Genomic DNA, 16,165 nt, shown 5'->3' with positions numbered 1-16,165 from the left:
AAAAACTAGAAACCTCGTGTCAGTAATATTTACACATTAGAATATACAGCCTCTAGAACCTGGAGAGAACTACCAGACATTGTTTTCTTCTTAGTGGTATAGTGAATGAAGTATAAGATGCAATATTTTAACTTTTAAGCTGATGTCTCAGCATACTTTACAAATGTGGCAGGACCCTATCACTTCAAAGAATGAGGTTTTTGTGCTCATTCTGTCTCATTGCTGGTCTGCTAGTAATCAACCATGATTACAGTGTTATGGTTAAGTTAGATAGAGGGTTATTTTCTAGTGTGAAACAAATCATAGTATCTTAGTCCAATGTTGGTATAGTAGTACTACAGTATCACCAGAGACTCGAAAACCTCCTGTGTGTATGCTCTTCGTTAAACGATTTGTCATAAAATGCCTGTAGAAATTCCACACACCACACCTGTATTCCAGAAAGACTGAATAATAAAACAATGTATGCCATCACATGTCCATTTTCCTTTTTTAAAAAAAATTTTAAATTTATTTTCAATGTAACAGTATTCATTGTTTTTGCACCACACCCAGTGCTCCATGCAATCCATGCCCTCTCCAATACTGACCACCTGGTTCCCCCAACCTTCCACCCCCCGCCTCTTCAAAACCCTCAGATTGTCCATTTTCCTTTCAATCCATTCTTTTCATTTCTAAAAATATTCTCTGTATCATAGGCTACCTAATCCATGAAGAATTCATTTGAAGGACTCTGGGTCACTTGACCTCCAGATGCTTACAAATGAGTATCACTGTTAGATTAACATGAGGTAGGAGGAAAGGACAACAAAGAATACAATCACACACACAAACACACTCACACTGCCTTAGCCCAGACATCTGCAGCACTTCTGTGGCTCACTCTGAAACTTAGCCACACTTCCATGGCTCTAGCTCTCCTACTGAAATGAGCCACAACACTTCTGACTTTTGCATTGTAGCTGTTATAACCAGAATAATGGTCTCCCAAAGAAGTCAACACACTTATCAGGAAACTTGTGAATATGTTATCTTACATGCAAAAAGACCTTTGCAGATATGATTGCTTACAAACCTTCAGACGGGGAGATTATCCTGGATAATCTGGGTGGACTAATCTAATGCATGAGTATTTAAAAGCATTGAACCTTTCATGGATTCAGAGAAAGCAAAAGGAATACAGGAAGGATGAGACTTGAGGAAGCTTTAATGTACTGTTTCTGGCTTTGAAGAGGAAGAAGACATGACCAATGAATACAGGCAATGCCTAAACTGCAAGAACAACCCCAGACTAAATATCAGTAAGAAAATAGAGATGTTATTCTACAACCACCTGGAATGAAATTTGGCCCATAGCCAACATGAGCCTGGGAGCAGTTCCTCTCTCAAAGCTTCCAGTAAGGAATATTGTCCTGCCAACCACCTGATTGTATCACAATGAGACCAATGTTAGATTTTGGACCTACACAGATACGAGATAATAAATTTGAGTTGAATGAAGCCTCTATCTTTATGGAGACTTGTTAAAGGAGAAGAAGAAGATAGAACATATGGTTACATCCTTGAGATGTCTTCTCTTGTCCTTCCAGCTTAGATCTGGGGGTAGCTTCCAGTTGACATTCATCTTTCATTTCCTTGAACATTTGCTGCTAGCATTTCAACTTTCTTGTCACTAGAATAATTATACTCCTTCTATTTATATATATACCATGTTTAATGGAAAGTGTTTGCCTATAAATATTTACAGGACTTAACATTAGTATAAAACTAACACTTTCCCAATTAGACCTGAGAAAATATGGAGGTGGGGAGAAACAAAGGGCATCACTCTTCCAGAAGTCAGTCCCTACACAGAATTTTTACCAAGTAGCCTCCTGATAATACTATTTACTTTTATGTTATTGACCACTTTTACTTGCAAAGAAGGCTGTACAATGTCATTTAACGAATTCAGGTGTCAGTTACCAATGAAGAATGGGAGAAGGTTACTCTGCAGTCTCTGCTACACAGTTGAGCCTCATGGCTAAACTAGTCACTGGTGAGGAAAATGAAAAATTGATTGGCTCAGGCTAGTGAGATGCAGCTTTTTGGACATAGATGGATACTCCATGGGAGTGTGGACATCTGATTCCAAGAAAATCTGCCTTTTTTTTTTTTTTTTCTTTCAAGAAAGAAGGGTCATGGTTGGGAAACTGCCATAGCCAGTTATAATCACTGTTAGTTTAATATTGCTCTACAACTCTAGTTAATGAAATAAGGCACAAGAAATATATTAGAAAAAATATTATTAATGTTTATAGATAATTTATTAGTAATCCCCCCAAAAGAAGACAATTAACTGGGAAAAATTTACAACTGAGATTTCTACAATGATATCATTTACAACTTAAATATTTTTAAAAAAGGAGACAGGGGCACCTGGGTGGCTCAGTGGGCCTTCGGCTCAGGTCATGATCTCAGGGTCCTGGGATAGAGTCCCACATCGGGCTCTCTGCTCAGCAGGGAGCCTGCTTCCCCCTCTCTCTGCCTGCCTCTCTGCCTATTTATAATCTCTCTCTCTGTGTCAAATAAATAAATAAAATCTTTAAAATAAAATAAAATATAAAGGAAACAATAGCAATTAAAATCAATTATCTCATAGAAAAGATCATACAGCATCAAAGTTTTTTTTGTTAAATTAAATTTAACAAAAAAAGTTGATAATGAAGGTGAAAAAATTTTATTGTGTCATGGAAGGGGCAGAATTAAAATCTTTCTTGATGAAAGACTCAATCTTGTAATTCTGTTCATTTTTTCTATCTTTCTTAAAAGTTTAATACTGTGTTATCAAAATATCATTGGAACTTGTTTTAACTTTAGAAAATAAGTTTATTTTATTTAGAATTAAAAGATATGAAGCTATCCAAGAAAACCGTGAATGAATAAAGCAGTGAGAGCAGACTTGCCCTTCCATACATTAAATATGCTGTTAACATAATGAGTAGTAAAATACATAGTACCTCCTCAAAAATTATCAGGGAAAACAAAACAGTAAATGAGCATACCTGGAGAAGAACCTGATCTCTTGGCAAATTTAAAAGCTTATAAAGAAAGTGTAACAAATTCAAAAGGTTATAAAGAAAGCATGATAAGGGGCGCCTGGGTGGTTCAGTGGGTTAAAGCCTCTGCTTTTGGCTCAGGTTATGATCTCAGGGTCCTGGGACCAAGCCCCGCATCAGGCTCTCTGCTTGGCGGGGAGCCTGCTTCCCTCTCTCTCTCTACCTACCTCCCTACCTACTTGTGATCTCTCTCTCTGTGTCAAATAAATAATAAAAATCTATAAAAAATGGCATAATAAACTCAAAAGGTTATAAAGAAAGCAAAACAAATTCTTAGTTGAATGGTTATTTAATTGCAAAGATGAGAAATGATCTCACATTAGTTTTTTAAGATATTTATGTATTTATTTATTTATTTGACAGACAGAGATCACAAGTAGGCAGAGAGGCAGGCAGAGAGAGAAAGAAGCTGGCTCCCTGCTGAGGAGAGAGCCTGATGTGGGGTTCCATCCCAGGACCCCTGCATCATGACCTGAGCTGAAGGCAGAGGCTTTAACCCACTGAGCCACCCAGGCCCCTATCTCGCATGATTTATCAATAAATTCCAGCTAGAGTTTAAATGTGAAAATTTCAGTCTTACTAAAATTTTGAATTAAAATAATCCAGAATATTTTTATTTTTCCTAAATATCACATTAATCAATGCTTAATGTAGAAAACAAACTACAACAAAAGAATGAATGTCATACAAGTTTCTCATAATTCAACTCTAGTCCTATCTTTCCACTGCCTACCTGAATACTGAATATTGTCTTTAAAGTATTATCAATTTTATAGATGGAAAATGGTGTCTCATTTCTGTCATATCAAAACTGCATTTAATGGATTCCAAAAAAAAAAAAAAAACAACTGCATTTAAAAATCCCAATTACTTATTTACTACCAGTCTCTGAGGAATTTAAAACAATCAATCAAATGAGTTTTCTTCTCTGTGCCTTCTACCAAGGGATACGTTGATATACTATTGTCTTTTGAATTTCAGAGCAGAAAATAAAATCACTGGATGATTAAACTCTATTTCATACTGATGTTACTTCTGAAGTCCGAGTGAAAACCGGTAGGTTACATAATCCTGACCTTTTACTTTACCTTACATACCACATCTATCTCATTATTTTCATTAACAACCTTAAATGTGTCCGTAAATGTTAATTACAAATGTCAAAACGATAACTAAAGGGAAAGCTGAAAGGGAAAAATTAACCTTGAACATACCTGATTTCTTACAACTGGAAAAAAATTACAAAAATCAGAAACACCACACCAATGATTGCTGGAAATTAAGATAATTCAGCAATCCAGACTAAGTAAATTATTTTCAGAGAAAAGAAATCTAAGTATGTTCAAATTGTTTGACCAGCCTTATCAGGTTGAATGATCTCATTCTTTGAATTACAGCAGAAATATAGAAAACGTTCCTTTGTTGTTTTTAGAAATTATTTTAAAAGAAATAAATAATAGAAATGCAAGGATAAAGTGCCTGATTCATGGCTTTGAAAATCACAGAATGTCACCACTCATAAAATATTGAGGCTATCATTAACTTCTTAGTAATTATTAGAAAAACATGTGAGAAAATTCAACTTTCCTATGGCAACATTCTGAAAATGACCAAATAGTTAAATGCTCATTAAGAAAAAAAGATTTAGAGATAGCATCTTGTCTAGGACCCTATCTCTGCCAGACCCATGTGCACCTGCAAATGTACTTACTGCATACTTCAGACAAATAAAGAAGGTCCAGGGGCTATAGCTTAGGTAAGTAAGATTGCTATCTTATAGGCAGGGTATAAAGCACAAAGAAGAAGTACATATTCATATCTGTGAATGAGAACTAACAAACATTTTTATTTTCAGTTCTATTACCTTGTGAAAGAAGGAAGTTTTTATATACTCTTAATGATGGTGTCAAACATAATGGAAGATTATGAGCCATTTACATTAACTGTGCATCTTAGTGACAGTAACTATACATAGAAAGGAAAATATGATTAAATGTTATTACAGTTATCTAGATAGACTATATTTTTAAAAATTTGAACTGTGTAACTCAAAAGTTAAAATGTACCCCAAAACCATGTATATTCTATTTTCTTTTCTGACAATCTGCATTAGTCCTGAGTCTAGGCTTTCATAAAAGCAAGGGAAGGACTGGAGATGAACAACAAGCCTGGAATAACACTTGAAAGAGCTACAATCAGGCAAACAGGAAGGTTTTTAAAAAGTGAATTTGTATACATCAAGCACTGACATATTTCCCTGACATGTGTGTATTTTTTAAAAGTTCATTTAGCTTAGAAGAATCCACTTTAGTTGGTAACATAATACCTATGACTTCTTCCATCTCAGCAAAGTTAAAGGTAAAAAGAACTTAAAGGAAATAACTGTGAGAAAGGATAGGTCCAAGGAAGCTAAGTAACCCAAGATGACACTCTATTCAAACAATCCATTATATTTTAATTTTTAAGAGATCTTTTATCTATTTAATAGACAGCAAGAGATACAGTGGGAGAAGGAACACGCAAGGGGAGTGAGAGAGGGAGAAGCAGGCTTCCCGCTGAGTAGAGAGCCTGATGTGGGGCCCAATCCCAGGACCCTGAGATCATGACCTAAGCCGAAAGTAGATGCTTAATGACTGAGCCACCCAGGGGCCCTCATATTTTAAATTTTTTAAAGCCATGTTTACAAATGTCAGTGATTCACCTTACATATCTTTACCCCTCACTAATGGAGTTAAGTGGAACAAGACTACAATGGTAAACTTCACTAGTCTTAACAAAAGTGATTTAGATGTTTCTATACACTTACATATGTGAAAACATATGACTTAAAAACAGATACCAGATAAAATAGATATTTAATTCAATTTTGCAACAACTGGATAAACATGCACAGATAGGATACACTTTATATCTAATCACTTGAAGAGTTAAGCAATATGTAAAGGAGCACATGTAGTTCTGAGAGTCAATCTGGTCATTCAAGTCTAAAAAGTTTAATCTTTCTCAGTAATTGCCTTTAATCTCAGCTATAAGTGTTTATACATGCAAACTTCTATCTACAGTATGTTCATGGGCTATAATCAGTTCAGGAAGCATAATGCAGATTATGTGACTTCAGCAATATTTGATATGGCAAATCTTTTTTTTTTTTTTAAGATTTTATTTATTTGAGAGAGGATGAGCAGAGGGAGAGGGAGAAGAAATCTGAAGATGTCTCCATGGATTCATCTCAAGCCTCCAAGGGGCTCATCTATTCATGATATCATGACCTGAGCTGAAACCAAGAGCTGGATGCTTAAGTGATTGAGCCCACCCACGTGCCCCTAATATGATAAACTTTTTACTGCATACTGAGACTGTCTCACAAAAAAAAGTGTCAGTAAATGACTTCCTGAAAGATAAAAATCTGCTTTGCTGATGCCTTCCAGAACTGTTTTCTATCATTCTAATAAGTTAAATGTTCACATACAGCCTGATTTGCAGCTGAACAAGAAGGGAGAGGTTTTCTCAAATGTCTAACTGACCTTACCCCTATAACCAACACACACATTTCACTTATTTGACTCCATGCCCTCCACACTTTCTACTGTCATGCAGTACTATGAAATATCTCCTGCAAAATACCTGCAAAGTAATCATGTAACCAAAATGGTTGTTTGCCTACATATGAGACAGCATGTAAGTAAAGATCAGGTTTACTGACTTCTGAGTCCCTGTGACACCCTGTTTTTTTCTTCTTCTAGGCAACCTCTGACGAACATGCAAAAGGATAAATGGATATCCCAAACAACAGATCAAGTGTTTCTGAGTTCATCTTGCTCGGACTTTCGAGTTCTCAAGAAATTCAAATACTCTTTTTTGCGATCTTCTTTCTTGTCTATGTAGCCATCATAGTAGGAAACCTCCTCATTGTGATCTCTGTAATAGTTGACAACCGTCTTCATTCCCCCATGTATTTCTTTCTGGCAAATTTATCATTTTTTGACCTGTGTCTTTCTTCTGCTACAACTCCCAAAGTGATTGCAGACTTCCTTAGAAAACACAAGACCATCTCCTTATGGGGCTGCATGGCCCAGATGTTTTTGGTACATTTCTTTGGGGGTGGAGAGATGTCTCTTCTGATAGCTATGGCCATGGATAGGTATGTTGCCATATGTAAACCCTTGCACTATAAGACCATCATGAATCACAGGGCTCTCATTGTACTTCTACTGCTCTCGTGGGCAATTGGGTTCATACATACCACAAGCCAGATGGTTTTCACTGCAGGTTTACCTTTCTGTGGTCCCAACGTTGTGGACAGCATTTTCTGTGACCTTCCCCTGGTCATCAAGCTTGCCTGTACTGATACCTATATCCTAGAGCTCTTGGTGATTGCAAACAGTGGACTCCTCTCCCTGGTCTGCTTCATTTTCTTGCTCATATCCTATATTGTCATGCTGGTCACCATCTGGCAGCACTCCTCTAGGGCATCCTCCAAGGCAGTGTCCACACTATCTGCTCATATCACTGTGGTCACACTTTTCTTTGGTCCCACTATCTTCATCTATGCATTCCCATTCAGTAGTTACTCTGTAGATAAGTTTCTTTCTGTGTTTTACTCTATAATCACTCCTCTCCTTAATCCAATTATTTATACTCTGAGGAATCAGGAAATGAAAGCAGCCATTAAGAGACTCAGCAGCCAGCATCTTGGTTCCTGGTTCACTTCCTAAGTAATGTCTATAACAACTGATTATTTGTGGTCTCTGCTATTTGGGGGTTTTGAGTCTTACATATTTATTGGAATAATTACAATGAAAATGTTAAATACTATTTATTGCCCTCAAAATTCATAGAACCACTAATGTCACTTTTATTAAAAATTTAATGGAAAATATTCATTAACACAGATTCAATGTATAAATAAACATGAATTCATTAATTCCTTGTCAGGTTTTTAAGGAAGCAACCAATTGAATGTTTAAAACACCTAATTATAAATATTCCTACAAAAATTTCATATAGTTTTAATGGCTCAGTATGTAAAAATAGGTAAATTTAGTATGACAACACATTAAATGGTGTTTAACATCAATGTTTTCCCTAAAACTGTATTTAGTATCATAATAGGTATTAAAATATCTGTCAATATTTGTCAAACCATATGAGGTCTTCACAGAGGAATTGTGATTTGAATGAGGGTAACTTTCTCACTATATAGCCTCAGTATACTACATATTTAGTAGAAGGTAAAAATATGCCTAAAATAAATATTTTCAACATATCTCTGAGTACTTGGATAGTTTTCAAAAAATCAATATCAACTGAAATATTAAAAATTAAAACCATGAACTGTTTAGTGTAGCTTGCTCTACCAGATCACATGGACACTTAATTTCTTAAAATTTATTTATTTAACAGAGAGAAAGAAAGAGAGAGAGAGAGAGACAGCAAGAGAGGGAATACAAGCATGGAGAATGGAAGAGGGAGAAGCCTCTGAGCAGAGAGCCTGATGCAGGGCTTAATCCCAGAAGCCTGGGATCATGACCTGAGCTGAAGTCAGAGGCTTAAGGACCCTCTCACTCAATGCTTTTTCCACTGAATTTCATCATTCATGAAACATTAAAAAAATATTTACTAGGTACCAATCATTGTCCAAAGCAATATAGATACATGGTTATAGATACAGACCTGGTTCCTGTTCTGGAGAGAGTAACCAAGGGGAAGGATCTATGTTAGGGGCGGTGGTTGCAGAAGACCACTTTAAAGGGAGGCATTCATACAAACCAGTTAAAAAAAAAAACTTCAGAATTAGAGATTTGAGCAAAGAAAAGAGCCTTCCAGACAAAAGGTTTAGTGTAAACAGACACTGTAAAGTGAGAGTTTGTTAAGTATTAAAGGTAGACTTTGGTGAAGATTGATGAATAAAAGGGAGAAGATCTATGCTGAGATTTTATAGAAAGGAAAACCAGAACTTTCAGGCATAGTAGATTCCTCTTTATTGTCAACGTAAAGCCGCTAATGTGTTTTGAAAATAAGGGGAATGGGATCCAACATACATTACATTATGGTATACCTCTGTCCTCTTAAGTAGAGAATATAATGTAGCTAAAGTGAAAGCAGAGGGAAGAATTAATGGACTGTTTAAGGCAGGAAGCCTGAATTTGTTAATAATACAAATATTGAGTTTGTGGAATCTATAAAGACTTCCAAAGACAATTAGAAAACCTAAAGCTATTTTAACATCTTGGGGACCAAGATGGCTTTTTTGATGTCTTTTTAATATATTTTTAAATGTCTCAGGTTTAAAAATATTTTAATATTTTGTTTTATTATGAAAACTTTTGAGTATAGTTCACACACACATTACATTAGTTTCAGGTGTACAGCATAGTGATTTGAGAAATTTTATGTATTATGCTACTATGATTACCAGAAGTATAACTCCATCTGTCACCATACAACACCATTACAATATCATTGACTATATTGTTTATGCTGTGACTTTTATTCCTGTGACTTCTTCTTTCCATAACTGAAAGCCTGTATCTCCCACTCACCTTCACCTTCCTGTCCCCCCAACTGCCTCACCTCTGGCAACCATCAGTTTGTTCTCTGTATTTATATATCTAATTCTGCTTTTTGTTTTTTTGTTCATTTGTATATTATCAACACATGCATGATGTCATATGGTAATTGTTTTTCTCTGACTCATTTCACCTAACATAACACCCTCTAGGTTCATCCATGTTGTTGCAAATGCAGTATTTCATTCTTTTTATGGCTGAGTAATATATCATTGTGTATATATAGTATATATATATATACTATATATACACTATATATATATAGTATACCTTACCCATTCATCTAGTGATGAACACTGGTTGCTTCCATAGCTTGGCTATTGTGAACAATGCTTCAATAAATGTAGTGGTGCATATATCTTTTCAAATCAGCATTTTCATTTTCTTTGGTTAAATACCCAGCAGTGAATTACTGGATCAAACTGTAATTCTATTTTAATTTTTTGAGGAATCTCCATACTGTTTCTGTTTGTGGCTGTACCAATTATATTCCCACCAACATAACTTAAGAGTTCCTTATTTTCCACACCCTCACCAACACTGTGTTTTGTCTTGTGATTCTAGACATTCTGACAAATGTAAGGGGGATGATATGTCATTGTGGTTTGTCATTGTGGTTGATTTGCACTTCCCTAATGATTATCATATTGGGCATCTTTGCATGAGTCTGTTGACCATCTGTTTGGCTTCCTTTGGAAAATATATCAATGGAGGACCTTTGTCCATTTTTATTCAGATTGTTTGTTTGTTTTTTGTTTTTATTTTTTTGGTGTTGACTTATATATATTCTTTATGTATTTTAGATATTAACCCATTATTAGATATATCACTCCCAAATATCTTTCCCCAGTCAGTAGGTTCCTTTTTTATATTGCCGATGGTTTCCTTTGCTGTGCAAAAGTTTTAAAATTTACCTTGAATATCGAACTTACATATTTTCCCTTCTTATCCCTTTTTCTTCCTTTTAAGTATATCTGTCCTATTTGAGTTTGGCACTAGACCATGTACTCCTAACAGTTCAACTTTATTTTGAAAAATTCAATGATTTGGGTAATCAAGTCAGGACATCCAATATTGGTCTAATATTATCTTCCTAATTTCCGTATTAAAGACTCCTTTTCTTTCTTGCAAACATCTCAAATGCCACACTACACTGTGGCATATATCTCCTTAGCAAAATATTTTTTTAAAGATTTTATTTATTTATTTGACAGATGGAGATCACAGGTAGGCAGAGAAGCAGGCAGAGAGAGAGAAGAGGAAGCAGGCTCCCTGCTGAGCAGAGAGCCCAATGCGGGACTCAATCCCAGGACTCGATCCCAGGACTCTGGGATCATGACCTGAGCCAAAGGCAAAGGCTTTAACCCACTGAGCCACCCAGGCACCCCAGAAAAATATGTATTAAAAACTTATTTTTCATGGCAATTCTAATTGCTAATGACTGCATAGGTAAAATAAATTTTAAAATCTGTTAACTAAATTGAATTTTTTTTTTAAAGATTTTATTTATTTATTTGGCAGATGGAGATCACAAGTAGGCAGAGAAGCAGGCAGAGAGAGGAGGAAGCAGGCTCCCTGCTGAGCAGAGAGCCCGATGTGGGGCTCGATCCCAGGACCCTGGGATCATGACCTGAGCCGAAGGCAGAGGCTTTAACCCACTGAGCCACCCAGGCGCCCCACTAAATTGAATTTAAATTAAAAAAAATTCCTAGGCTCAGTCAGAAAGAATGAGAAACCTATTAGGAATGTCTTCTATGGACTTTGGAAATGAATGTGGCACCACATTTATCATACATTTACTCCTCTTACTTTCTTGTAAACTTTTCAAGAGTATTCCAATTATACAAACATGGAAGAGCTATAATACAAGGGACACAGAAATAATTCTGTGGCAAATGAACTCATGAACAACCGTACATTGTCACACTGCTAGCCTTTATTTTATTTATCTATATTGTTTTACTATAAAAGTTTTACTATAGTTGCCTCCATGATCTTCTTTTCATAGTCTTGAGTCATCATCAAATTCTACATAATTGTAAAGGACTAAAGAATTCTAAATGTTTAGAATGGTCATTGAATGCTATACTCCACTAACTCATCATTTATTGCTTACCATGATGAAAGCCTCTCCTTGCTCATTCTTTGTGTGTGCTGGTTCACTTGCTCTTTTTCTCTCCTCTCTCTCTCTGTTCTCTCCCCTTCTCTGGTAAAATAAGATTTTTTTCCTGCTCAAAACTGGTCTCTAGTATATAAATTTCCTTATAAGCCTTGCTCAGTGTAGATTACTTTAATTTTACTTGAATAATTGCATTCAGTTACTAATTATAAGTATTCAGATTGATGAAACCTAATTAATAGAATAATAATTTCCTCAAGTATATCATTTATGATAGATCATTTTGTATAAATGTGGTTATCAAAACACTTGAGTTAGTGGTTTTTCTGGAAAGCACTTACTAGAGAAAGTTCACGTAGCTGATATACTTGGAGAATTACAATTCACTTAAATAATGAGAGAAGTCCTTGTTCTGAACTCTTGGGAACACCACCATGTTTATTTTAGTAATTCCCTTTAGGGAACTGATCACCAGCCTGCATTTTATTTATGTTTCTTGTCCTTGTCCTTTTTTTTTTTTTTTTTTTTTTTTGGTACCTGCAAATTATTGTCCTGTATATTCATGAAGGCAAAAAAGATAAACAATATATATTCAGGATCTAACTGTTTCTGCACACCTTTGAAGAGGCCACTCCTCAGAACTGGTAGGTTTAAATGGCAGTGCTAACAAAAAACTGCAATTGTATACTTTAATAAAGGAGGAGTTGTTTCATAAGAAACTTAGAACTGAATGAAACAATATTATTCTGATCATGAGGGCAACAGTAAAAGATAATTTTGGTCAACTAGCAATTTTACAATGTATCTACTTTCACTAAGAACAAGAGCCACATTCCTGATTTGAGGGGTCAGTTTTATAGTTCAAGTTTGTATTCTAGGATTATAAACAAATTAGTTATGACTATGAGATAAAAATACAAAATGATTTAGAATATTAAAAGAATGGAAAAATTAGGTTCCTCCTTGGCTAAGTATAGCATCCGTGATAAGTCTGAAACATAAAATAATAAAGTCTCATATTAAGAAAATAAGAAACATTGATTTCATATTACTTATCAACATTACTGCGTATTTATTTCAATACAGAAAACACATGAAATAAGTAAGATAAATGATTAATTTAAATAAATTTAAAAAATTTCCTCCCCCAAGTACGCTTATTTTGTTCACTGAAGTCATTTAACCTTTCATTCAATATAATTACCTAATTGCACTGCTAATAAATCTCTTTGGTAATTTTAGAACCCAAGGACTATTTCCTATTCTTCTAAACACACTGGCCTTTTTTCTACCTACGTTTAAAGCAATTAATTTTAATATTTTAAATTTGGTCATTATATGGAACAAAGCCCTTTGTACATCTTAAACGCTGAGCCTTTTTCTATTAAGTGTAAAAGTTAACTTTTTAATTAAAAAATATTTATAATGGTTATTCTGACAGCAAGTCTGATTTTTCCATTCCAAACATTTTTTGTGGTGAGTGAATAATACTTAGGCATGGGTTATCTAAACTATACATGACTTAACTCTCGCATAAAAAAAGACTCATAAAAAAATCCCTCAGGATCAATACAAACTGTACAACTCTTATTTTATTAAAAGTTATGTATATATTTCTACATACACTGTTTAAGCCCTTTTGTGTAAATGTATAGAAAAGACATTATTACTAAATATAGACACTCAGTATTGGACATTTCATAGCATTTTTTTCCCTAGGCAGGCCACCAAAGTTGAAAAAAGGGCACTAATTTTTCATCCTTAAGTCACATAAATGTCACAGAAAGATCTAGGCTCTCCAATCACAGGTTATCCATTCTCAGACAAAATTCCTGCCAGAGAGAAACCAAACCACGCTTGATTCATTTTTCTTTTTTAATAAAATTTTCAGTGTGGTCGGCTTTGCTTTTTTTGATTCACATTTATTCAATTATTTTTTATTTCGTTTCAGTTCACTGTATTTGTATAATTTACACTCTCAAAAGTTTAAATTTTCCATTTGAGGTTTAATTGGTTCAAGTTAGGAAGAATTTTCTTTTCATTCTCCAATTTATTTCTACTTGTCTCTAAGTAGAAAAAATAAATTTTAAAGATATTTCATCTTTGGTCATATGTACAAATTGTCATATTGAATGATTTCATCTATAATAACATATTTGAATCCATCTATATGTACACTTAGCTGTATATATTTTATAAAGAGACTCATGAAATTCCAAAAAATCCTAAATTAGCAAGTATTGGTTTTTGCTGATTATTTTCCAATTTTACTTATTGAACTATAAAAATTACTTTAATAATTCTCAAGATTTTTTTCCTTTAATATTTTGAGTCTGAAGACTGCATTGTTTTGAAACTACACATAAATAGTACGTGACTCAATTACTACATGAAATAGAATACCAATGATGATAATAAATCTTTATAATGGAGACAAATAGGTAATTATATCATTAAATTTAACAGAGAAAAACATTCATTTAGACTGTCTGTTTTACCAAGTCTTCCATAGTAAAATTCTTCTGTGGTTCTTATTGGTTTGGGTAACTTTATAATCACCAAAAAATGATATAATGCTAAAGACAGAATTTTGTGAATGCACATCCATAGTACCTATGGGTATACAATGAAATACACAAATATAGTCCATATATGTTATCCTTGGTAGTCTCATAACAATCTGTGAGGTTGAAGAGTAGGTATTACTTTATATATATATTGAAAAATAAATCAATGTTCAAAAAATTAAGACCATATTTCCCTAGTAAATGTAGAGGCCAGGACTAGAATATAAATCTTGACTCTTGGTTCGAGGTTTTTTGTTTTTGTTTTTCCGTTATTCTGATAGTTGGGCTAAATAATAATGTCTGAGTATTTTATGAACTATTAAGTCAAAAAAATTATATTCAGAATAGATTTTACACAATCTGTTTTGGGGCTCCAGAATTAGAACATGGTATATGTATTTTTGTTTATGTGTATATGTATGATTCTGTAACTATGTCTGTGTCTTTGTGTGTATCACTAATAGTTTTTCAAAAAGAAGAAAACAGGAAAAAAATCTGGGATGAAAAGATCTAAATCAAAATGAAAAAGTATTTAAAAGTGATCAGTGTCAGCTCAATATGGGAATACACACAAAGTACGAGTGGCAAAGATACATGAGCCAGTGTAAGAGTCAAGAAAAAGTCTGCATACAAGTATGAAACATCCGAGGAAAGCACTGGGTACAAAAGAAGATAAGCGTGTAGGGACCAAGGAAACATTTACTTGTAAAAAATCTGCTGGTTGGTCATAGTCCACCTATAAACTGATTGCAAAGGGACAAGAAAGCAAACTTCAGCCAAGAACCTAGCAACAAGAGACTGATGCAAATAGGCAAAAAGGCTAAAGAGCCAAAGTCAGCAGTTTTGTCCAGAAACCAAAGTATTTAAGATAAAGAGCTCTACAGAAGAACAAAGAGGAGGTGGTAGTTGAGGAGGAGGGGCAGGAAAGGGTGGAAGAGGTAGAGAAAGACGAGGAGGAGGGGAAGGAGAGGAGAGGAGAAGAGAAGAAAGGGAGAGGGGAAAAGAAAAAGAAGACAGGAAAGAAACAAGGAGGGAAAACAGGGGGAAGAGGAGGAAAAGGGGGAAGAGGTGAAAGGAGTGGGGAGGGGAAAGGAGGAGAGAGGAGGGTAAGGGAAGTGAGAGGAGAAATGAGAGAGGAGAGGAGAGGAGAAGAAAAGAAAAGAATAAAGGAAATCTGTACACTAAGAAATATTTATGTTCCTGTGCAGAAACTGGGAAGTTTGTTTTATTATAGTTTTTGTTGGGGAGGGTAAGAACACACCACAGGCTATAGCCAGTTTAAAGCTTTTTTTTGCTAAATTCCTGAAGTTATTTGCTGAGTAGGAACATAATTCAAGTCACATGCACTTACCTGACTATTTCAAATTACAGCAGGGGAAAGGGGTAAACGATAAAATAATAGGCACCACAGTTTAATGACTATGTTTCTATACACTTGAACTAACTCATTTGACTAACGGCCTTTTGGCTCTTGGACTGTTTGACCCATTGAACTCATTGCTCATAAACTCTGGATAAAAACAAATCAATGTGGAGACAATCTGTGCCTGCAAACTATGTTTAAAATTCTTATGACAAACTTCTCATCTTTTATGACTTTTCTTACTGAAAAAAAAAATACAATAATGTGAATGTTGAATGAATTAATCAATTAAAATGTATTTTTCAGAAATGTCCATCTTCTCTCTTTGCATATTAATCAAATACTACTTTCTATATGGCCATATCTTCAAAATTATCACAGGTTAAACTGTTACTTTTTCCAGATTTTCTACATTTTAACGACTTTCTGCAAACCCCTACGTAGACTAA

General features: G+C 34.6%; 1 protein-coding gene across 1 annotated transcript; it reads left to right on the top strand.

Moving 5' to 3' along the window:
• Nucleotides 1–6,871: 6,871 nt before the first annotated feature.
• LOC309866623 (olfactory receptor 4K13-like) lies at nt 6,872–7,813 on the top strand (the record flags this gene model as incomplete). The annotated part of the gene is made up of 1 exon (XM_082734434.1): nt 6,872–7,813. The coding sequence occupies one exon, from the start codon at nt 6,872–6,874 to the stop codon at nt 7,811–7,813; it is 942 nt and encodes a 313-aa protein (XP_082590560.1).
• Nucleotides 7,814–16,165: the final 8,352 nt, after the last annotated feature.

Source organism: Mustela nivalis (assembly GCF_964662115.1).
Source record: "Mustela nivalis genome assembly, chromosome: 6".
In the NCBI taxonomy this organism is placed as follows: domain Eukaryota; kingdom Metazoa; phylum Chordata; class Mammalia; order Carnivora; family Mustelidae; genus Mustela; species Mustela nivalis.
Note: the sequence above shows the minus strand (reverse complement) of the source record. Positions and strands in the feature narration are given on the sequence as shown.